This window comes from Lithobates pipiens, unplaced genomic scaffold, assembly GCF_037356315.1.
Source record: "Lithobates pipiens isolate NorthernLeopardFrog02 unplaced genomic scaffold, aLitPip1_a1.2 Scaffold_16, whole genome shotgun sequence".
NCBI classification, from domain to species: Eukaryota; Metazoa; Chordata; class Amphibia; order Anura; family Ranidae; genus Lithobates; species Lithobates pipiens.
In genome coordinates, this window is record NW_027507748.1 from 156,173,920 (window position 1) to 156,197,601 (window position 23,682).

The following is a 23,682-nucleotide window of genomic DNA, read 5'->3' on the forward strand; positions in this document are numbered from 1 at the left end:
CAATTTCCTTGGGGTGTCTACTTTCCAAAATGGGGTCATTTGGGGGGGGGGGGGGTTGTACTGCCCTGCCATTTTAGCACCTCAAGAAATGAGATAGGCAGTCATAAATTAAAAGCTGTGTAAATTCCAGAAAATGTACTCTAGTTTGTAGACGCTATAACTTTTGCGCAAACCAAAAAATATACGCTTATTGACATTTTTTTTACTAAAGACATGTGGCTGAATAAATTTTGCCCTCAATGTATGACTAAAATTTAGTTTATTCGATTTTTCTTATAACAAAAAGAAGAAAATATATTTTTTTTCAAAATTTTCGCTATTTTTCCATTTATATCGCAAAAAATAAAAATCGCAGAGGCAATCAAATACCATCAAAAGAAAGCTCTATTTGTGGGAAGAAAAGGACGCAAATTTCGTTTGGGTGCAATATTGCATGACCGCGCAATTACCAGTTAAAGCAGCGCAGTGTGAAATTGGAAAAAGACCTCTGGTCCTTAAGGTGTTTATTGGTCCGGGGCTGTAGTGGTTAAGTAAGCGCAGTGTTTTCACTTTTCCTTTCTACATTTTCCACAAACGTATGGATATACAGTGAGGGGGAAAAAAGTATTTGATTCCCTGCTGATTTTGTACGTTTGCCAACTGACAAAGAAATGATCAGTCTATAATTTTAATGGTAGGTTTATTTTAACAGATAGAATATCCAGAAAAATTCAAATAAGTTATAAATTGATTTGCATTTTAATGAGTGAAATAAGCATTTGACCCCTTCGGAAAACATGACTTGGTACTTGATGGCAAAACCCTTGTTGGCAATTGCAGAAGTCAGACGTTTCTTGTAGTTGGTCACCAGGTTTGCATACATCTCAGGAGGGATTTTGTCCCACTCCTCTTTGTAGATCCTCTCCAAGTCATTAAGTTTTCGAGGCTGACATTTGGTAACTCGAACCTTCAGTTCCCTCCATGTATTTTCTATGGGATTAAGGTCTAGAGACAGGCCACTCCAGGACCTTAATGTGCTTTTTGTTGAGCCATTCCTTTTTTGCCTTGGTTTCTCCGCTGTAGTTTTGGGCTTGTTCCCATAATCATTGAAATGCCACAAGGTGAGATTTTGTATGGAGCCCCAGACCGAGGGAGATTGAGTCTTGTCCCTGACATCCTTGGACAGCTCTTTGGTCTTGGTCATGGTGGAGAGATTGGAATCTGATTGATTGCTTGCTTCTGTGGACAGGTTTCTTTTATACTGGTAACAAGCTGAGATTAGGAGCACTCCCTTTAAGAGTGCTCCTAATCTCAGCTGGTTAACGGTATAAAAGACACCTGGCAGCCAGAAATATTGCTGATAGGGGATCAAATTCTTATTTTACTCATTAAAATGTATAACTTTCTTGAAATGCATATTTCTGGATATTTTTATTGTTATTCTGTCTCTCACTGTTAAAAATAAATCTACCATTAAAATTATAAATTATAGTCAGTGGGACAACGTACAAAATCAGCAGGGATCAAATACTTTTTTCCCTCACTGTATATAATCTGCAAGAGTATCAAGTTAGACATGTGATGGGTGAAAGGGTCTTTTGTAGGACACCACAACACATAGTAGTGCGTTAACTGTAAATTGTGGTGTGCTACCATGCATATGTGTTGCTCTAATACGTTGGGTGCAACTGAAAAATAATGTGCATGTAAGGCCTGTTGCAGTAACGTGCACAATAACACTTGCGTTACTGCAACAAGCCTAAGCCCTTGTACACATGGTCGGACATTCCGACAGAAAATGTCCGATCGGACCATGTTGTCGGATAATCCGACTGTGTGTGGGTTCCATCGGACTGTTTCCGTCGGATTATCCGACGGACAAAGTTTTAGAGATGGGCTATAAAACTTTCCGACAACATGATCCATTTGGACTTTGTCCGATTGTGTATAGAGATTTCCGATCGGACAAAGTGCCACGCATGCTCACATCAAATTCCTAGACCAAAGCTATTGGCTACTAGCCTGAAGGTAGTTCCGTCGTAACGAAATAACGTCATCACGTTATGTACAATCGGATTTTCCGACAACTTTGCCTGACCATGTGTATGCAACACAAGTTTCCGTTGGATTTTGTCTGACAGATTTTGTTGTCGGAATGTCCGACCGTGTGTACAAGGGCTTACACTGCAACTGAGAGGTGTGAAAGGGCCTTTAGTGAACTATGCATTTTTTTTTCATCAAATTCTCAAGTTTATGATGGAAAGGTTTACTATAAAATGAAAAAAAGGAATGCAGGAACATTTCCCAAGTCAAGTATTATTTAGAAGTATCACGTCTTAGAAAATACAGATAAAGTCACCCAGTAGTCTCTAAATGCGTGATCAGTCACATACCCCACTGAAGTCTTTAGGCTGGACAATGCTACAGTTTGCCTGTTAGCATTTTTCATAACTGGAATTTGCAGCATGCAAATGTCTTACTTAAGCTCAGGATTTTCAGTGTAGAAAGGGAAATGCTTTGATATGGTCAGACTTTTTAGGAGAACATCCTCTTTTCTAACACAATTACAAAAATAAATTTGCTGACATGAAATGTCTTGTGACCAACTAAAGAGGCTCACGTTCCTCAATTCAGATTCGGTTAGTATAGGGGTCGCCAACCCGTCGATCACCTTTGATCTCCGGCAGAACTGCTCTTCCGCATATGCCGGCTCCAGAGAAGACAGAGAAGAGGTTGGGCACCAAGCTGGGCACAATTCATGCAGAAAGGGAAAGTATTTATGCTGCACAAAAACAGAGGCACAGGGTACACAATTTCATGGGCGGGATTGAGAACCACATCCACTGAAATCCGCATCCAACAGCAGAGCGGAGACACAGGAGAGGGAGCTGAGTGGCCACACACAATTTTTTTTTTGTTAACAATAACATTATTGAGTAGTACAAAGCAGACAAAAAATCCAGGAGTACATTGGAAACCAAAACAGGGAACGAACAAAAATGGGGAAAATGGGAAATAGAAAAACAACAGAGGACATAAAGATGTTGATAATTACAGACAGCGATCACGTCATTGGGAAATACAGTTATTGAAGTTAAGTGGTACAGTAAATGCAAAGAATATCTAATGTATACACTTATCCTATATCTAGTGTGTCTGGACTATGGGAATATACCCCTCAGGCAGAACAAAGTAACCTATTGAGGACACCGGGCCAGGTCTGGTTGAAAACGTGAAGCCCTCAGGGGACCGTTGTAGATGTAAAGGAGGTCTGTGGATTTACTCAAGAGTCAACTGTTTAGCCTCCACCCATGTTGCCCATATTTTATCAAATTTTTTGGGGCAGTTCCTGCCCAAGTATGTCAGTTTATAGAGCGGTAAGGCCTTGTTCACCAGGGATTTTCAGAGTTGGCTAGTGTGCCATTGAGGTTGGTTCCAGTGAAGTAGGATCGCCTTTCTAGCATAGAAAGATGCGTAAAATACAAAATAGTAGTTGTAGATATCTAAAAAAACATGTAGTTTAAAAGCTCTGTTTAAGAGCATCAAAAGTGGCCAACTATCCCCGTGTTATTATGTCTGCCAATGCCTTAATCTCATGCCTTAATCTCATGTCTGGAATGGAATGGAAGTGAGGCAGTCTGGGATTTCCCCACAAGGGCGTTTGGGGTGCCCACGTATTAGATTTCCCAGTTTTGAGGCGCACGGCATCCCACACCACTTGTCGTACACAAAGATGGGGTCACTTGTGGGTTAGATCTGGGGCCCGGATACATTAATTTCCTTAATTCAAAGTAAGAGCCAAGCAGTGCCGCCTCCAAGGTAGAAGCAGGGTTGGTCGGCTTCTCAGAAAGCCACCATTTGGCCGTAACTAGTACCGCTGCTCAATAATATTTAATAAAGCTAGGGAGGGCTAGACCACCCAATGCTAAAGGCAACTGTAGGGTCGTTGCAGCTATCCTGGGTACCAAGACAGGTCCAAACCCAAATCTGTGTAGGACCTCCCATAGGTGGCCACACACAAATTTACCCCGCAGCTGCTGGGGAGAGAGCTGAATGAGTGGCTCACAATTAACCCCAGAATTTCCAGGCACCTCTGTCCTACAGATACCATGCACTGCCCTACTGACAACGTCCTCTACCCCACTGCATCATCCACTGTGCTACTGACACCATCCTCTGCCCCACTGTCATCATCCACTGTCCTACTGACACCGTTCTCTGCCCTACTGACACCATCCTCTCGCCCACTGTCACCATCCACTGTCCTCTGCCTCACTGTCATCATCCACTTTGCTATGGACACCATTTACTGTGCTACTGACACCATCCTCTGCCCCACAGTTACCATCCACTGTGCTACTGACACTGTCCTCTGCCCCACTGTCACCATCCACTGTGCTACTGGCACTGCCTCTGCCCCACTGTGCTACTGACGCCATCCTCTGCCTCACTGTCACCATCCACTGTGCTACTGACACTATTCTCTGCCCTACTGACACCATCCACTGTGCTACTGACACTGTCCTCTGCCCCACTATCACCATCCACTATGCTGACACCACCCCCTGCCCTACTGACACCATCCACTGTCCTACTGACACTGTCCTCTGCCCTACTGATGCCATCACCTGCCCCACTGTCATCATCAACTGCCCTACTGACACGGTCCTCTCCCCCACTGCCTCCATCCACTGCGCTACTGACACCATCCTCTGCCCTACTGACACCATTCACTGTGCTACTGACACTGTCCTCTGCCCTACTGATACCATCCACTTTGCTACTGACACCACCCTCTGCCCTACTGACACCATCACCTGCCCCACTGTCACCATCATCTGACTTACTGACACCATTCACTGTGCTACTGACACCATCCTCTGCCCCACTGTCACCAACCACTGTGCTACTGACACCATCCTCTGTCCTACTGACATTGTGCACTGCCCTACTGACCCCTGTAATCTGCCCTGCAAACTGCTGACCCCTGTACAATGCAATACAGCCAACTGACATCGGTCACTGAAGCTAACTTTTAAGGTAGGCTCAGTTTTCTTCATGCTGTCCTTGCTTTTTATCAGGGCCTTGTTAGTAATTTCTTTAAGAGCCCAGTCACACTGACTGCACACTAAACAAAAGCAAATTAGTGTGTGGGCATCTGTCTATTTTGGCAGCAGTGACCTGGTGGTAGGGGAAAGTGTGATGCGGGGTGATGCATGTTTAAGCGTATCAGTTTCCTGCATTCATGTCACAGCACAGCAGCATGGTGCTTTACGTTTGCTGTGCAGTGACATGCAGGGACATCCAGTGAGATGCGATACTATGCAAACATGTTGCATGTCACATATCCCTACAGCACAGAGAAACATAGTGTTCTGGTATGAACATGACACACAGAAAACAATTGTCTTCTGTGGGTCATTGTAAGTACCTGCATTTATCTATGAGGAATAATATAGCGCATATAGTGTAAAAAAAAAAAAAAAAGTGCAGAATTAGGCCGCGTACACACGGGCGGACTGTTCGCCCAACTTTGTCCGCTGAACAGTGTTTGGGCGGACAGTCCGCCCGTGTGTGGGCTTTCAGCGGACAGTTTCAGCGGACAGTTGGACGGACAAGGTTTTTCGGAAATTCCGTAAAACTGTCCGCTGAAACCTTGTTTCAGCGAACAGTCCGCCCGTGTGTAGGCTTGTTCGTCAAACAAAGTTGCGCGCATGCTCAGAAAGGATTTTCACGCCGAAAGCTATAATGCAGTGTATAGGACGTCGTATTTTTCGTCCCGTCGTACGTGCCGTTCACGTCATCGCGCACGGTTTCAGCAAACTGTTCGTCCGTCGTGTGTGGCCATGTCCGTCCATGCTAAGTTTGAGCGGACTGTTTGCCGAAACTGTTGGACGGACAAAGTTGGGCGAACTCGTGTGTACGCGGCCTTACGGTGATCTCTTCTCTGTTCAGGTAGGACGCCTCAAAGGTTGCCTATCCCTGGGTTAGTATAATCGTTATTTTTGAATTGATTCGAATTTTGGAAGACAGTTATATATTTGTTCTAGTCTATTCTATTCTATGCTAATCTATTCTATTTTAGTCTTTTCTATTTTTATCATCATTGTATTTCACTTTTATACCGTATTGTATTTATTGCAAAATGTTTCCATTTCTAATTTTCAATTCATTTTCTAATTTTCGTTATAATTTTTTTATAATTGGCTTAGAGCGCTGATCGGGAGCCGGTCAGCTGCTGGTTTTCCAGTATGCTCGTACGGCAGAAGATGGCCGGACGGCTGGCTTCTGTTGGACTGGCTGCCACACACATGGGCTGAGTGTCGGACATTTTTTATTGAACCGGTCGATGTTGCCTGACATTCAGCCCGTGTACTAAGCTTAAGTCATCTTGTAGTGTAATGGATCAAAGTTACAGTTTCCTCTATGAGCAAAGCTAACATCCTGTCCCCAGGACCGGACATTTTTCCCTGATGATTATCTTCTTGAGCACTGGTCTTATCCTACCTCTGGAACCTATGAGAGAGGGCCTGCCCACTGTAAGTGTTGTTTCCACCAATAGGAAGTGTCCTCATCATGCAGGCAGTGAGGCCCGAAGCAGAATCCCAGGAAGTAGAGAATAGGATCACCACACATGGCTTCAGGTAAGTTATATGGGCATTTGGATAGTCTTTTTTTTTCATACCAGTCATTAGTTAGAGAGTCGTGAGTGGGATACCTGCAGTATTCCTTGCTGATAGTGGAGGGTACGGAAACAGATTGTTAAGCAATAAACAATGAGTTATTTGCACAAACATCTTTTCAGCCACCATATACATTCAATATTCAATGCATGGTGTCTCCAGTACTGCTATATCACCAGGGATGACTAGAAAATTTAATGAGAAAACCAAACCCACCCAATCAATTGCATGGTAGGCGTTGTTCATAATCCATACACAGAAAGATTACAGAAGAATACAAATCTTGCGCAATATCTATCTGTGTAACACTAAAGCCACGTACACACGAGAGGACTGTTTGGCCAACTTAGTCCGTCCGAAATGTGTTTCGGCGGACTAAGTTGGACAGACAGTCTGCCCGTGTGTACGCGGCCTAAGACCCCTCCCATACTGAGGCAGTTTTCAGGAGTTTTATCGCTAGAAATAGCACCTGTAAATCGCCTGAAAACTGCCTCTCATGCTGCCCAAATGTGAAAACCCAAGTGTTTTCACATTGGGGTGGTGCACTTGAGGGACGTTAGACAAAGTCCTGCAAGCAGCATCTTTGGGGCATTTTAGGAGCGCTGTATACAGCACTCCCAAAACTCCCCTGCCCATTGCAATGAATGGGCAGTGCTTCCGAAGCACCTGAAAAGCGTTTCGGAACCTCTGCAACAAGGACCCTTCAGCCACTAGTGGGGGCTAAAAGCGCCCCGCTAGCAGCCGAAAAGCACAGCTTAAACAGCGCTAAAACGAGCAGCGCTTTAGCGCTAACGCACGGGAGGCCCCAGTGTGAAAGGGGTCTTAGAACCTTTTTGGCGACCTGGCTTTAGCTCAGGAAATACAGCTATCCTTCACAGATTGAGTAGCTCTACAAGAGTTCACAAACTCCCAAACAACTCGTTAGAAAAAAGAGCTTGAAGAGGGGTATCCCTTTGTATATTTGGGAATCAATTGAAGAATGCCTATGACATGTTCTTTATATTTAATTTAACTGCCATGCTTCAACTGTAGTCCCATGACTCTCTTTGCTAAATTTCCATTTTAGGTCAATATACTTATACAGTTATAGCAGGAGTTTACAACAGAAAAACTAAAATAACAAAATTATTTATATGTGCAGTCTATTTATGGGTTTATAATTCCATTTCATTTGAGCCCAGCATGCATATAATCAAAATATTCAGATTATATGAAATGGGAAGCATTACAGACAAACTACAGCAGATAATGCCACCCACAAGATACAGTGGGTATAGAAAAGAATCACTCCCTTTAAAATAATCACATTTTGTTGCAGCCTGAAATGAAGACAGACACCGTTTTTGTTTTATCTAGCTGTATTTACTCAGTGCAACTTGTAACATCCAAGTGAAAGATACAACACCAACATGTCGGAAATAAATATAAAAATAAATAAATTCGAAAACATAATCACAGAGTTGGAAAAAGGATTACCCCCCTCCCCCACTTGTGTTAGTATTTTCTTGAACCACCTCTTCCTTTAACCATTTCAATACCAGGCAATTTCCACCTTTCCTGCCCAAGCCAATTTTCAGCTTTTAGCGCTGTCATTTTTAAATGACAATTGCGCGGTCATGCTATACTGTACCCAAACAAAATTGTTATCATTTTATTCCCACAAACAGAGCTTTCTTTTTGCCTCTGCGTTTCTTTTCTAAACAAATAAAAAAAGACTGAAAGTTTTGAAAAAAAAAGTTTTTCTTTGTTTCTTTTATAAAATGTAGTAAATAAGTACTGTATATACTCGAGTATAGGCCGACCCGAATATAAGCCGAGGCCCCCAATTTACCCCCCAAAAAACTGGCAACTTATTGACTCGTGTATAAGCCGAGGGTGAGACATGCCTGTCCATCCCTGTGTGTGTGTCCGTCCATCCCTGTGTGTCCGTCCATCCCTGTGTGTCCGTCCATCCCTGTGTGTCCGTCCATCCATCCCTGTGTGTGTGTGTGTCCATCCATCCATCCCTGTGTGTGTGTGTCTCCATCCATCCATCCATCCATCCCTGTGTGTGTGTGTCTCCATCCATCCATCCATCCATCCCTGTGTGTGTGTGTCTCCATCCATCCATCCATCCCTGTGTGTGTGTGTATCCATCCATCCCTGTGTGTGTGTGTGTCTCCATCCATCCATCCATCCGTGTGTGTGTGTCTCCATCCGTGTGTGTGTGTGTGTGTGTGTGTGTGTGTGTGTGTGTGTGTGTGTGTGTGTCCAGCCTACCTGTGTCCCGAGCCTTTGTCCCGAGCCTCCGTCCCGTGTCGTGCCTTGCCTTCGTCCCGTCCCGTCCCGTGCCGTGCCGTGCCTTGCCTTGCCTCCGTCCCGTGCCCTCTTCGTCGGCGGCCATTGTAAAATTCAAAAGCCGCGCCTCCTCCTTCGCCTGTGATAGGCGGAACACTGAATTTCCCAGCAGCCTGTGTTCCGCCTATCACGGACGTCGTATCATCCTCGTCCGTAGTACGAGGATGAGACGACGCCCGTGATAGGCGGAACACAGGCTGCTGGGAAATTCAGTGTTCCGCCTATCACAGGCGAAGGCGGAGCCGGAGGCGCGGCTTTTGAATCATAGAATGGCCGCTGTCTGTCTGCTCGACACGCTGATCGAGCGGGCAGACAGCGATGACTCGAGTATAAGCCGAGGGGGGCACTTTCAGCCTCAAAAAAGAGGCTGAAAATCTCGGCTTATACTCGAGTATATACGGTAAGCTTTCTCCTTCACTGACGATCGCTGATGAGGCTGCACTGACGGGCACTAATAGGCAACTCTGATGGGCACTAATAGGCTGCACTGATGGGCACATATGGGTGGCACTGATGGGCGGAACTTATGGGCATTGAAATTGAAAGGTGGCACAGATGGACACTGATAGATGGCACTGATAGGCAACACTGATGGCACTGGAGATCTTTTAACAGTGCCTTGCCACACATAGTTGATTGTTTGCTTCAGTTGTACTACCAGGGACTGAAATTCTCCAGGAAAGCTCTTTCATGTTGAGCTAATCAAAATGACCACATCTGATCACAGTTAAAAGTCAAATGGCTTTGTGTGCAATTGGGAAGGTGAATAGCTACACCTGATTGCATTTACAAGTCATTTTTAGGAAGGGGTGATCCTTTTTCCAACTCAGTGATTCTGCTTCTTTTTTTTTTTTATCTGACATGTTGGTGTTACATCTTTCACTTGAATGTAATACGTTACACTGAGTAAATACAGCGAAATCTTCATTTCCGGCTACAAAGCAACAAAATGTGATTATTTTAAAGGGGGGGGGGGATTTTTTTCTATACCTATTTTATATTTTGAAAATGTAAAAAAACAAATACAAAAAACGTTTACCTTTACTCCCTATAAGTGCCGGGACAACGTCTCTGGCACACATGGTACGGATGCCAAAATGCATGCACCCCTCCCAGCTAACCCTAGCTCTTTAGTTAAGCAAAAACGAACACAAATCTAAATGTTTATATCCAAACAGGAAAAAGAAAATGCTACGGGAAGAGAATAAGGGAGTTAATAAAAATACAGTGGGGAAAATAATTATTTGACCCCCTGCAGATGTTGTTAGTTTGCCCACTTACAAAGAAATGAAGGGTTTACAATTGTTAACATAGGTGTATTTTAAATGATAGAGACAGAATATCAACCAAAAAAAAAAAACATGATACAAATGTTATAAATTGAATTGCAGTTCAGTGATTAAAATAAGTATATGATCCCCTACCAACCAACAATAATTCTGGCTGCCACAGACTGGCTACAGTATGTGCCCATGTGGTACACAGATTAGTCCAGGCAATTTAAGAAGGTACTCCTAATGACAACTCGTTATGTGTATAAAAGACACCTATCTACAGAATCTCTTTCTTCCATTCAAACTCACCATCATGGGCAAGACCAAAGAGCTGTCAAAGGACATCAGGGACAAGATTGTAGACCTGCACAAGGCTGGAATGGGCCACAAGACCATCAAGAAGCTTGGTGAGAAGGAGACAACTGCTAGAGCGATAATTCACAAATGGAAGAAATACAAAATAACCATCAATCGCTACTGGTCTGGAGCTCAAAGCAAGATTTTGCCTCATGTAAGGATCTTCATGAGAAAAGTGAGGGATCAGCCCAAAACTACATGGGAGGTGCTTGGGAATGATCTCAAGGCAGTTGGGACCACAGTCACCAAACAAACCACTGGTAACACAACACGCCGCAATGGATTAAAATCCTGCAGCGCCCGCAAGGTCCCCCTCCTCAAGAAGGCACATGTACAGGCCCGTCAGAAGTTTGCCAAGGCACATCTAAAGGATTCAGAGAAGGATTGGGAGAAAGTGCTGTGGTCAGTTGAGGCCAAAATTATGCTTTTTGGCATTAACTCAACTCGAGTTAACAGAGGTGGGAACATTATGCTTTGGGGTTGTTTCTCTGCTAAAGATATAGGATGACTTTGCTGCAATGAGGGGCCAATGGACAGGGCCATGTATGTAAAACCTTGGATGAGAACCTTCTTCCCTCAGCCAGAACACTGAAGATGGGTCGTGGATGGGTCTTCCAGCATGACAATGACCCAAAACATACCACCAAGGCAACAATGGAGTGGCTCAAGAAGAAGCACATTAAGTTCATGGAGTGGCCCAGCCAGTCTTTAGACCTTAATACTATAGAAAATGTATAGAGGCAGATGAAACTTCAAGTTGCCAAGTGACAGCCAAGAAATCTTAAGGATTTAGAGAAGATCTGTAAAGAAGAATGGACTAAAATCTCTCCTGAGATGTGTGCAAACCTGGTCACTTCAAAAAATGTCTTACTACTTACTACTGTCTAAACCAAGTACTAAGTCATGTTTTGCTTGGGGATCAAATACTTCTGGATTTTTGGTTGATATTCTGTCTCTATCATTTAAAATATACCTATGATAAAAATTATAGGCCCTTCATTTCTTTGTAAGTGGGCACAATTACAAAATCTGCAGGGGATCAAATAATTATTTTTCCCACTGTAGTTAGGGTTAATCAAAAGACTTAAATGTTTTTTAATAAAAAAAAAAATAAGAAAAAAAGTTTAGCTCTTGTTCTTTTTTAATTTATTTAAAATATTAATTTATGAATGAAAGCTACAATAACATGCATGGGGGACCGGGACCACACAGGGGCGACTTGTCCAGGCGACTTCGCCGCCTGACAAGTCACGCTCCGTTCTGTACTATGGAACCGTTCTAATAGGAGCGACTCAAGTCGCTCCGACTTAGAAAAAAGGTGCCTGTACTATTTTTGGGGCGACTTGCATTGACTTCTATACAGAAGTCGTTTTGCAAGTCGCCGCTGATCGTGTGCAGGTCGCGGCGCTGCAAGTCGTGCCGCCCCTGTGTGAACCGAGCCTAATAGACTACAGAGGAAGAAACCTCTTTCTATGGAAACATCGGAGTTCCATGACCACTGGGCGTGGTATAAAAGGAGCTCATTGAGAGCAAGCAGCTGTCACACTGACATAGAGTGGAGTGTGACTACACCATACTTATCTCCTGCCTCTGCTTCACATGACCATCTCCTGCAGTGATCTGCAAGTGTAATTTTCAGGACTGAGATAAAGCTTAGCACAGTGCAGGAAATGGGCGTGCGAAGCAGAGGCAGGAGATAAGTATGGTATGTTATTTGTTCTGTTGTGGCAATATAGGCATTTTTAAAATAATGTTCTTTATAAACTATAAGTAGCGGGATTTCAGGAACAAAGGCAGTGCTGTCAATGCCAAAAGCAGTGGCTAGGAATAGGTGTGCCAAAATTCTGATTGGCACACTACAGGTAACTGCAACACCCCCTGCAACATCTTCCCATCCCACTGTAGTGCAAGCAGTCACAGCCTACATGAGAGTGGTAACATTGCTTTAAATTCAAGAACAGTGCAGCATTGTTGTTACACCATCACAGGGAGATGCATTAGGTGGACTTTACTGATCAACAGAAATTTGTGGGACTTTTTAAGGGGATTAAGAAAAAGTTTTAAGTGCTAATGCACTTATATTTCTCAATGTCTTGACATGCATGCTAAGCTGAGCAGTTTCTTCAGCAATCAGCTGGCTGGATTGTGTTTGAATGTCCAACCGCCCAATAAAGTTTGGAGCCAACCTAGGTATCTTTGTGCATTAGTGGACAAAAATAAATAGGCTGTTCACTTTGCAAGGGAAGTTGCATGCTGCAAGGGAATTTTCCCCTGAGTTTAGTGCTTGTGGTGAAGCTCTGCTGACTTCCATCATCCCATTATATGAACGCAAAAATGCTGTTTTTTTTCTTGCACGTTACTGGGTATTCTTTGCAAAATGAAACTTCAAGACTTTCACTATGCTCTATGGCTATGGCAGGAGTCAGCAACCTACGGCCCGACTAAATGTCCGGCCCATCAGTGCACGTGATGAATTGCAGACGTTTTAGCTCCTTCACGCCGACAGTATGCAAATATGTGGCCTTGGCTTGAAGGTGTATCGGGGTGATGCCTGCAGCTGCATCATCACCCCGGTACCGTTTATTTTAGAGCCGGTGGTTGGCTTTTTTGGGATAACAACCGATGTGGCTAAGAAGCCGCTCAGCTGTTATCCCCTTCTGTGGCTAGCCCAGGCTCTCCCATCCCACCGGGAGACCCAAGTGACCAGCCTGCACGTCTGGCGCTGCGCTGACGCTGTGGCTGTTTCTTGTGAGCTTTGATCTGCCGCTCAGGGCTGTGGGCATTAGTCACCGCAATACCACATATATGGGAAAACAGAGATTTGGGTTTTTCCCAGTCTCATTTTCTTCTTTAAGTTTATTAATCTTCCGATCCATCATTCAATAAGACTGAACTCTGTGCCTTTTATTGCAATGCAAAAACGGTTATAAGGTTGTAAGTCCCGTCTCTTTTCATGCTTGGTCTCTGTACTATTTCTATTGGATATTATTGTTGTAAGTACCATTCTTATTTTTATTTGGTATGTTATGTGATGCTTAGATTGAATTCACACTGTTAAACAAAATATACTGATATACAATTTATATTGTACGTTGTATGATATCACAATGTAATTCCTTCTTTTTCTCTTGTTTATTAGACATATAACAGTTTGCTTCTATCTGACCCCTGAGGAAGGAAATTAATATAATTACCCAATTAATATAATTACCCTTATTCCCCCCCCCGCTTGTCCGAAATATGTTGGGATTTTTTTGCGATCACATCACTTACAGGACTCCCTCTGTGAAGTTCATTTGTTGATCCAAGAACTTAGCAACGTTATATGCATCAATGTTCTATTAAATGATTTTAGGAATATTTACAGTATTTGTTATCATTATTATTTTGGAATAAAATTGCTTACTTTTATATATACTGTTGTTATCTATCCCTTACTTATACTCCCACCCACAAAATCCCCCCTAAGGGCATTCTTTTTCCACAATTTTCTATGGGATGTGGTAGGAGTCTTTTTGGGGACCAACTCTTAGGTGATTTCTCTTCTGCTGTTCTTTCATGTGTAATGTAAAGGAGGTCAGAGGTGCAGGGGTAGTGTAATGTAAAGGGGGCCAGAGGTGCGGGGGCTGTGTGATGTTATCTTCATTTATTAGCAGGTGAATACGGCCCTGCATGCATTCACATACATTGAATCTGGTCCTTTAGTGGAAAAAGGCTAGGGGTAGCTGGGAGGGGTGCATGCATTTTGGCAACCTTTGCAAAGTGAACAGCCTGTTTGCCTAGTGAATCAACCGTATTGTTTTCCTACACAAATGCATGATGATGGTCTTTGCTTTCTAGGGTTGCTTTTTAGTATCTGTCTGAAATGAGTTTAACTGTGCATTAAGGTAAATCTAGCCTTTAACGAAATCCAATTTGTTAAATGGCTTAAAATTAAGACCACACAATGACACAATTGGAACAGACTAAGCAGATGGGCGGCAGCTAAAAACTTCATTAGGTTTACAAATCAGCGATGAAAGCTTTCACTTAACTAGTTTAGGAGAGCTTTGTTTCCTCAAACATTACATCAAGATGCACAGGGGTAAAAAGATTGTATAGCCACGAGATTTGTGTGTATTATTAATTAAAATTGACCAAGGTTTGTGCAGACAAGAGTTGGTGGGACAACACGGTTTCACAAAAATCTGAAGGTAATAACGTTTATTGACATTGTCCACAGTTGGGTGAACATTTGATACTCTATAAGAGTCACTGTGAGCAAGCATGCTTGCTGGGACCTGGATTATGCTGGGGTTGGTACTTTTCATGTATTTATTTATTGGAGATGGTCAACCAGGCCCACTTTTACGAAAAAAGGTCTAGATATGTCTCAGTACCATAACTACTGTAGCCATTCATGGTTTTGCTCATGTAAAGGTAGGGAAATTATTATTTTCAAAATGCCAAAATCCAGAAGACATGTTATACTCACACAGTAGTCCAACTCTGATATATTAACACTGACACCTGTAGACCTCTTCAAATTTCCATCATGTGACACTACAACCTTCTCATCTTTCGTAAGATGACAATCAAGTTCCAACATATCTGTTCCCAGCCTGACAGCACTAAAAAGTGAAAAAAACAAAGCATGGTTAATTAAGAAAATAATCAAAGGAATTGGAACTACATAGAGGGGCTAGTGTGCAAACACGTAAAGAAAGACAATGGAAAAAAAACTTGGCTGTTCAAAATACGCTTTATTTTCTCCGTTTCTTATTCACCCCCGCAGTGTCTACAAGAGAATTTGCCTACTTTAATTTATAACATTAGACCTATGTAACATACAGAACATTTCACTTGAACACTGCATTAAATGTTTGTGTTCCTATATGTTCAGTTGATATAGTCATTGATATTGTTATAGTCATTGATATAGTTAGTCAGGTAAAAAGAGACACAAATCCATCAAGTTCAACCAAAAAAATAAATACAATCTCATATACACAATCCCTTCGCCAACAGTTGACCCAGAGGAAGGCGAAAAACCCCAGCAAAGCATGCTCCAATTTGCTACAGCAGGGGAAAAAACAAATCCTTTCTGATCCCCTGAGAGGCAATCAGATTTTCCCTGGAGAAGTAAGATTACATTGCAAGGTGGAGAGGGTTGATAATCTTGAAAAGGAGATCCCAGTATCAACCCATAACCAAACTAACTATTTTTAAACTTCCCCATACACAGCTTTTATGTGAGGTGGACTTCGAGAGGGGGGTGTTAACTTATTCCTTGCTGTTTGGTACATCCGCACAGCCATTTCAGGTGTTTTTTATAAAATATTGAAAGAAAAGTACCCAGCCCTGTTTCTAAAAACTTTATTTTAGCCTTCATTCAGAGACACATTATCCACAAGTCAACCTAAGAGGTTCTTCAAGACTGGTCAATATCCAGGAGACCTAACTACAACCTTCATGCTCCTGCAGTAAACCAAGGAGGATAGAGACACTGGTCAGGGTTGGGCACCTGCCTGTTACAAGGGAGGATGAGCTTGTAGGAAGTTGTCTAATGGGGTAAGCCGTGCCAGTACAGACAATATAAAGGGGGGGCTTTGTCTGTGCAATACTCATTTCAAACAAAGGGATGAGGGCCCAAAGCTACCACTTTTAGCAAAGCTCAGTTTGGTTTTATTAATTTCTGCTTTGAATCATTTATAAAATAGAAACGGAATTATGACATTGCTCTTTGAGACTTAAGCCTTGAGGCTGAGATGCATACTAGTTAATGTCAGCAAATTTACTACACTGCAGACTGTTGCTGTGACAGCAAGGCTATAAGGCATAGTGCATTTGAGCTTAATTGGCAATACCAAGGGGGGAAAAAGGACACTGACCCTTTCCAGCTCACACGCACTGTCTTGAAAACTCAGCACAAATGTAACAATAATTTCACATGTAGAACTTTTCCTTCTCTCTGCAGAAATGAAACTTGCTTGAGAAGTGAACTCATCAACACGTCAAGTCAGGTCAGTACACGATATCTGCATGCAGTATGCCACGTTATCTAGAGGGGGGTTTTTCCACACATATCATTGTCAAGATTAATTGGTAACAGGTTATTCCTTATCATTTACCTTACTTTACCTACTAAATAACCACATTTTAGACTAGTAAGGGGGGCTACTATGCTTTGAGTAACAAAAATTGTTCAGAAATGTGCAGTTAACCTTAAATTAAATTAATTAATTAAATTAAATGAAGTTAACTATAATCATTTTGGGCCAATGTACTTTTTTCTTTATGTTTCTGAGTTTTTAAGTAGATGGTTTATATCTTTTTTTTTTTTTACTATATGTATACATTCTTTATTTTATAATTAAACATTTAATCAACGACAGTAAAGTATTGATTGACTGATGAGTGGTATCTTATTTAGATTGAACTGGTGGGTCTTTTAGCCTTTATAGCCCGCCAATGCAAAACATTTGACCTGTGACATCCATATCTATAAACAGCGCGTGCCAATACAGAAGCTCATTATCATCTTTTGTCACGTTAAGTGTTTGGTGTAGATCTTTTCCAAGGCAGAACTTACCAACTGTGTAAGCCGGTTTCTCATGAACAAACTGCTCCCTCTAAACAGGATATTGGAGCCCAAAGAAGGGGTCATTTCTGATCTGCAGATTAAACTGTTTAACCAACGTCAATATAGAAGGCATATTCTGCTGTCTCTAGTTTCAGCTGCCAAGCACTCGAGGGAGTACATTGATTTCAATTAAATGCATGCAAGTGTACAGGGGCTCCATCTTGTCCTCCATTTGAAGAATTAATCAAACTGTCATTATTCTGCCTGAATTTGAACTCAAGAATACATGTTGGTGTAATGCACATAGTTACCAACATTTCAAAAACGTTTCCAGGGACCCCTGAAGCAGAGAATCTTACTTCTGCTGCTTGTGTGGGTAGGGTGTGTACTGCTCCAATCCCCACTGGCCCTCCTCTCCTATTTATCTCATGCGATGGGAGGAGTACACATTCCATTCACAGAAGCAACAGTACTAAGATAGTCCATCCCGGGGGTTCCTTCTTAATCCTGCAAAGCACCGTAATAGATTCAGCTCAGTGACAGCATGCAAGAACAACCAAGATCTGTAACAACCGCATCCCTGCACGGGAAAGCTTAGTAAAAAGTGTGACTGTCCCGGCAAATCCAGGACAGTTGGCAAGTATGAATGCATATGTGAACCTCTGCAGAACAAAGGAACAAGGGTCATGTCACATTAGTGATCCTATCATTAGCAATAATTCACCAAAAACACAATCACTAAAAATAATACTTATGCCGCATACACACGATCGGAATTCCGGACAGAAAAAGAACGATGAGAGCTTTTCATCGGAAAATGTGACCGTGTGTATGCTCTATCGGTATTTAGCTATCCGAATTTCCACCAGCCAAAAATTGATAGCATGTTCTCAATTTTCCCGACGTAAAAACTTTCTATCGGTAATTCCGATTGTGTGTATGCAATTCCGACACGCCAAAAATCACGCATGCTCAGATTCAACTACGAGACAGAAGCTATTGGCTACTGAACTTCCTTTTTCTAGTCACGTCGTACGTGTTTTACGTCACCGCGTTACTAATGATCGGAATTTGATGTGACCATGTATAGGCAAGACAGCTTGAGCCGAATTCGGTCGGGAAAACCATCAGAGCTTTTTCCGACGAGTATTCCGATCGTGTGTATGCGGCATTACACACTTCTATAGCTTTACTCCCCTGATAGCAACAGACAGACTGACAAATTACTAGCTTTGCCAGCAGAAGAAACTCTGTTGGAGAAGTGTAAGGATAGGATCACTATTAACACATGGATTCATTGCTAATTTTTATCTGCATATATTTGCATTCAGGCCACTGTGGCCTGGTTCACACTGCCATGACCTGAAAGTCATGCGACTTGCGGTGCAACTTTGCCAGACAGCTTCCTGGAGACTGGCGACTTGAGTACTACTTGAAGTGATTTTTAAGCAACTTTCCCGGAATGCCTGGGTAATCTTCTTGTAATGTCGAATCCAAATTATATCAATATAGATGAGGATCCGACTTAGAGGTGACTTTCATCAAAGTCTATGGGCAAAGTCAGAACCTGTTGCTTTGTCCTGCATTGGCAAAGCAACAAGTTCACTTTAATGCCGCGTACAAACGATCAAACAATCGGGTGGAAAAGTCCGGCAAACTCAAGTCCGCCGGACAATCCCCACGTGTGTAGCCTCCGGCATACTTTTTTGACCCGAAAGTACGGCGGACTTAGAAAGTAGTTTTGCACTCCAATCTTCCCGCCGGACTCGCATTTCGGCAGACAATCCGGCCATGTGTATGCCAGTCCACCGTACTTTTGAAATGAACTGACTTTTCCCGCCCGGAGAAAAGTCCGCTCATTCGAGCGGGTCTCCAGGTAGGCGGGGCCCACGAAGGAGACGTCGCTGGCCCCGCCGCCTGGTATGGACTTAAAGGGGAACCCCAACGGCGAAAAAAATCTGCGTGGGGTCCCCCCAGGTCCACATCAGACCCTTGTCCGAGCACGCTACCCGACCGGCCAGGAAAGGGGGGGACGAGCGAGCGCCCCCCCCCCCCCCTCCGAGCCGTACCAGGCCACGTGCCCTCAACATGGGGGGTGCCTTAGGGAAGGGGGGCCGCGCAGCCCCCCCACCCCAAAGCACCTTGTCCCCATGTTGATGAGGACAAGGGCCTCTTCCCGACAACCCTGGCCATTGGTTGTCGGGGTCTGCGGGTGGGGGGCTTTAATAAGGGGGCCCCCGGATACCGGACCCCCACCCTATGTGAATGAGTATGGGGTACAATGTACCCCTACCCATTCACCTGTAAAATAAAGTACAAAAAAAACACAACACACAAGATAAAAAAGTTTATTGCACAGCTCTGGGGGTCTTCTGTCTTCGGGGGTCTTCTCGCCGGACTCTTCCGCTATCTTCTTCTAGCTCTTTTGCTAGCGGAGGAGCCCGGCTATCTTCCTCGCCGCGGCCTCTTCTTCCGACTTCGGGGGTCTTGTCCCCCTCTTCGGTTCTTCTGTCGCCGCCGCCGCCTTCCGTTCTTCTTCTTCTTCTCCTGGAGATGTTGACTCGACGCTCTCTCCGGCCGCAATGCCAGGGACGCCCTGCGCGGCGACTTATATAGGGACAAGGGGCGGGGTCATCGTTTGATGTCACATGGGTTGATGTCACATGGTGACCCCGCCCCCTTACGATGTCACAGTCCCGGAGGATGCTGAGACTGTCGCCATGTGACATCAACCCATGTGACATCAACCGATGACCCCGCCCCTTGTCCCTATATAAGTCGCTGCGCAGCGCGTCCCTGGCATTGCGGCCGGAGAGTGTCGAGTCAACATCTCCAGGAGAAGGAGAAGAAGAAGAAGGAGAAGAAGAAGAAGAAGAACGGAAGGCGGCGGCGGCGGCGGTGACAGAAGACCTGGCCACCGCCTGTAAAAGAGCTATAAGAAGGCGCGGTGGCCCGGCAGAAGAACCGAAGAGGGGGACAAGACCCCCGAAGTCGGAAGAAGAGGCCGCGGCGAGGAAGAAAGCTGGGCTCCTCCGCTAGCAAAAGAACTAGAAGAAGATAGCGGAGGAGTCCGGCAAGAAGACCCCCGAAGACGGAAGACCCCCGGAGCTGTGCAATAAACTATTTTTACCGTGTTGTGTTTTTTTTGTCCTTTTTTTACAGGTGAATGGGTAGGGGTACATTGTACCCCATACTCATTCACATAGGGTGGGGGGGGGCCGGTATCCGGGGGCCCCCTTATTAAAGGGGGCTCCCCGATTCCGATAAGCCCCCCGCCCGCAGACCCCGACAACCAACGGCCAGGGTTGTCGGGAAGAGGCCCTTGTCCTCATCAACATGGGGACAAGGTGCTTTGGGGTGGGGGGGGGGCCGCGCGGCCCCCCCTTCCCTAAGGCACCCCCATGTTGAGGGCATGCGGCCTGGTACGGCTCGGAGGGGGGGGGGCGCTCGCTCGTCCCCCCCTTTTCTGGCCGGCTGGGTAGCGTGCTCGAACAAGGGTCTGATGTGGACCTGGGGGGACCCCACGCCGAGCGTTGGGGTTCCCCTTTATGTCCATACCAGGTGGCGGGCCTGCAACGGCTCCTTCGCGGGCCCCGCCTACCTGGAGACACGCTCTAAATGAGCGGACTTTCCTCCACGTGTGTGGACGAGTCCGTTCATTTCAAAAGTAGGGCGGATAGTACGGCGGACTTAGTACGCCGTATTAGTCCGCTGAAAAAGTGCCGTGTGTGGGCAAGTAGCTCGTTCGGAAAGTCCGACGGACAGTCTGGCAGGAAATCCGCCAGACTAAGTCTGGCGGGAAGTCCGCCAGAATAAGTCTGTCGGATAGTCAGCTACGTGTGTACGCGGCATTAGTCACAATCTTAGATGATACTCACTAGGCTTTAGCTAGTCTGAAGTTCAGATCTGCAGCCTATATAAATGTTAACCCAAAACAAATCGAAAAATCAGACACGACTTAGACCAACCATGTAGCATATAAGAAAAATAGTACTAAAAAAACATAAAATAATAAAAAATGTCCGCCGTTCACCATCTAAAGTGAACATCCATATAAAGTCTCTGAATGAACAGAATAGTGCAAAGTACATAAAGTATCAATAGTGACAAAATAAATAGCACAGTCACTTTAAAGATGCTCGGTGTATATATCCCTCGTGTCAATACGACAGGAATTCCAACACTGTACTCCAAGTGTATAACCCCAAAATTCAATATGTGCAATTCAACTTCAAAGAAGGTATACCACTTCATGCAGAAAATCTCCAATGTATAATAAGGTATTGCATACTCTTACCCTCAGGTGTAGACCCACACACACATAAGGTGGTGAATCAATCAGGCATGATAGACGATCATCTCCAGTAGATCATCCAGGCAGAATGGTGGAACATCAAATCTCACATGAACGGATGGGCATCCGAGTTATCATACAATGGATAACCAACTTCCAGACTCACGTACCGACAGAGATGCGCAGTGTGTTAAAGCACACACGTTTCTTCCGTCGACACAGAAAAAGTGTTCCTTTGAAATGTGTTACTGCCCATTCCATTAGTAGGTAGAGGCTCCCATGAGGCCACGATAGTGTTGCTGGGTGCCAAGCATTGGCGGATTTTGACATCTGTGAGATCTGGCTTAATTTAGCCCGATGGTACCTCAATCCTAGCTTTTTTTTCTCTCTCTTTTTACATTTTTTGCTGTGCATCACCTGTGGTGTGGATAACTGCATCGTTATCGGTACGTGAGTCTGGAAGTTGGTTATCCATTGTATGATAACTCGGATGCCCATCCGTTTATGGGAGATTTGATGTTCCACCATTCTGCCTGGATGATCTACTGGAGATGATCATCTTTCATGCCTGATTGATTCACCACCTTATGTGTGTGTGGGTCCACACCTGAGGGTAAGAGTATTCAATACCTTACTATACATTGGAGATTTTCTGCATGAAGTGGTATACCTTCTTTGAAGATGAATTGCACATATTGAATTTTGGGGTTATACACTTGGAGTACAGTGTTGGAATTCCTGTCGTATTGTCACGAGGGATATATACACCAAGCATCTTTAAAGTGACTGTGTTATTTATTTTGTCACTATTGATCATTTATGTGCTTTGCACTATTCTGTTCATTCAGAGACTTTATATGGATGTTCACTTTAGATGGTGAACGGCAGACATTTTTTATTATTTTATGTTTTTTTAGTACTATTTTTCTTATATGCTACATGGTTGGTCTAAGTCGTGTCTGATTTTTCGATTTGTTTTGGGTTAACATTTTTTATTCATTTGATATTTGTTATTATTTGGTGGAGATATTTTCCCCAATAGATATTTCTTAGGGAATATATCCTGGTAGCGCTGCATTTTTTTGTCTATATTTTTGTCTACACAATTCCGTCATTGTTAATGCTGGCTGCTGCACTTTACATTTATTACTTTGGTTGCGCAATTATAATTTTGTCTTTTTAGCCTATATAAATGGCCCTTGGTGGTCTAGCCTTATCACCTTTAGCTCTACCAAACTACCATGTACCACACAGAGTACCGTCACGGTAAACAGACCAAGAATGTACAGCAGTGGTAAATGTACTACATAAACATACATGAAAAAATTCTGCTACATGTAAAAGGATATATATGTACAATTTTTATGGAAGAGGCAATATTTTCTATGATAACTTGTGGCAGATGTCTCCTAATCAAAGTGTCCCCATTATGTATCATTGCCCTGTGTCATTTGTAGGCAATTACACAGGAGATTTTCTATTAAACCACTATGTATATCTATTTAGGAAGTAACTGTATGTTCTTATGCACAGAGGGACTATTTTCCTTTCAAAATGTCTGTAATTTTTTCTGTCCTAAGGCTTACTCTACTATTTTATTAACATGATGTTGCCAAATAAAGAGGATTGAAGTTAGTGCAGCAGGGAATAAGAAAGCCCACTAGCACTTCACAGAACTCCTGCTGCTGAATAGTCGGCTGCTTTAGGATAACATTAGGCTCCAACTTCCAACTCTGCTACTGATCAACAAAACAAGGGGAACTGGCTTTTTAAAAAAAGACGATTTATCATATTTATTATTACTAAAATTGAAAAAATGAATTCCAAGAATGGTAGCTTATTGCTAGATTTCTTAAATGTACAGGAAACGCTTGCTGAGAGAAATATGAATGCGTTCCATCAAAAGATGAATGGCGTCTGATGATATAATACCTCCTGAAATTACAATTCCAAAAAAAAAACAATAAGGTTCAGCGAGGGAAAAAAAGTATTTGATCCCCTGCTGATTTTGTACATTTGACCACTGACAAAGAAATGATCAGTCTATAAGTTTAATGGTAGGTTTAACAACAAAAATATCCAGAAAAACATTTAAAAAATGTATAAATTGATTTGCATTTTAATGATTGAAGTAAGTATTTGACCCCTTCGCAAACATGACTTAGTACTTGGTGGCAAAACCCTTGTTGGCAATCA

The 23,682-nt window shown here is 43.4% G+C and overlaps 1 protein-coding gene across 1 annotated transcript in view; it reads right to left on the reverse strand.

Moving 5' to 3' along the window:
* GDPD1 (glycerophosphodiester phosphodiesterase domain containing 1) overlaps nucleotides 1–23,682 on the reverse strand; it is a 162,828-nt gene that overhangs the window by 51,192 nt on the left and 87,954 nt on the right. Inside the window, exon 3 of the mRNA XM_077480689.1 lies at nucleotides 15,105–15,240. Coding sequence (XP_077336815.1) covers nucleotides 15,105–15,240 — 136 coding nt within the window. The remainder of the gene's footprint in view (nucleotides 1–15,104; nucleotides 15,241–23,682) is intronic.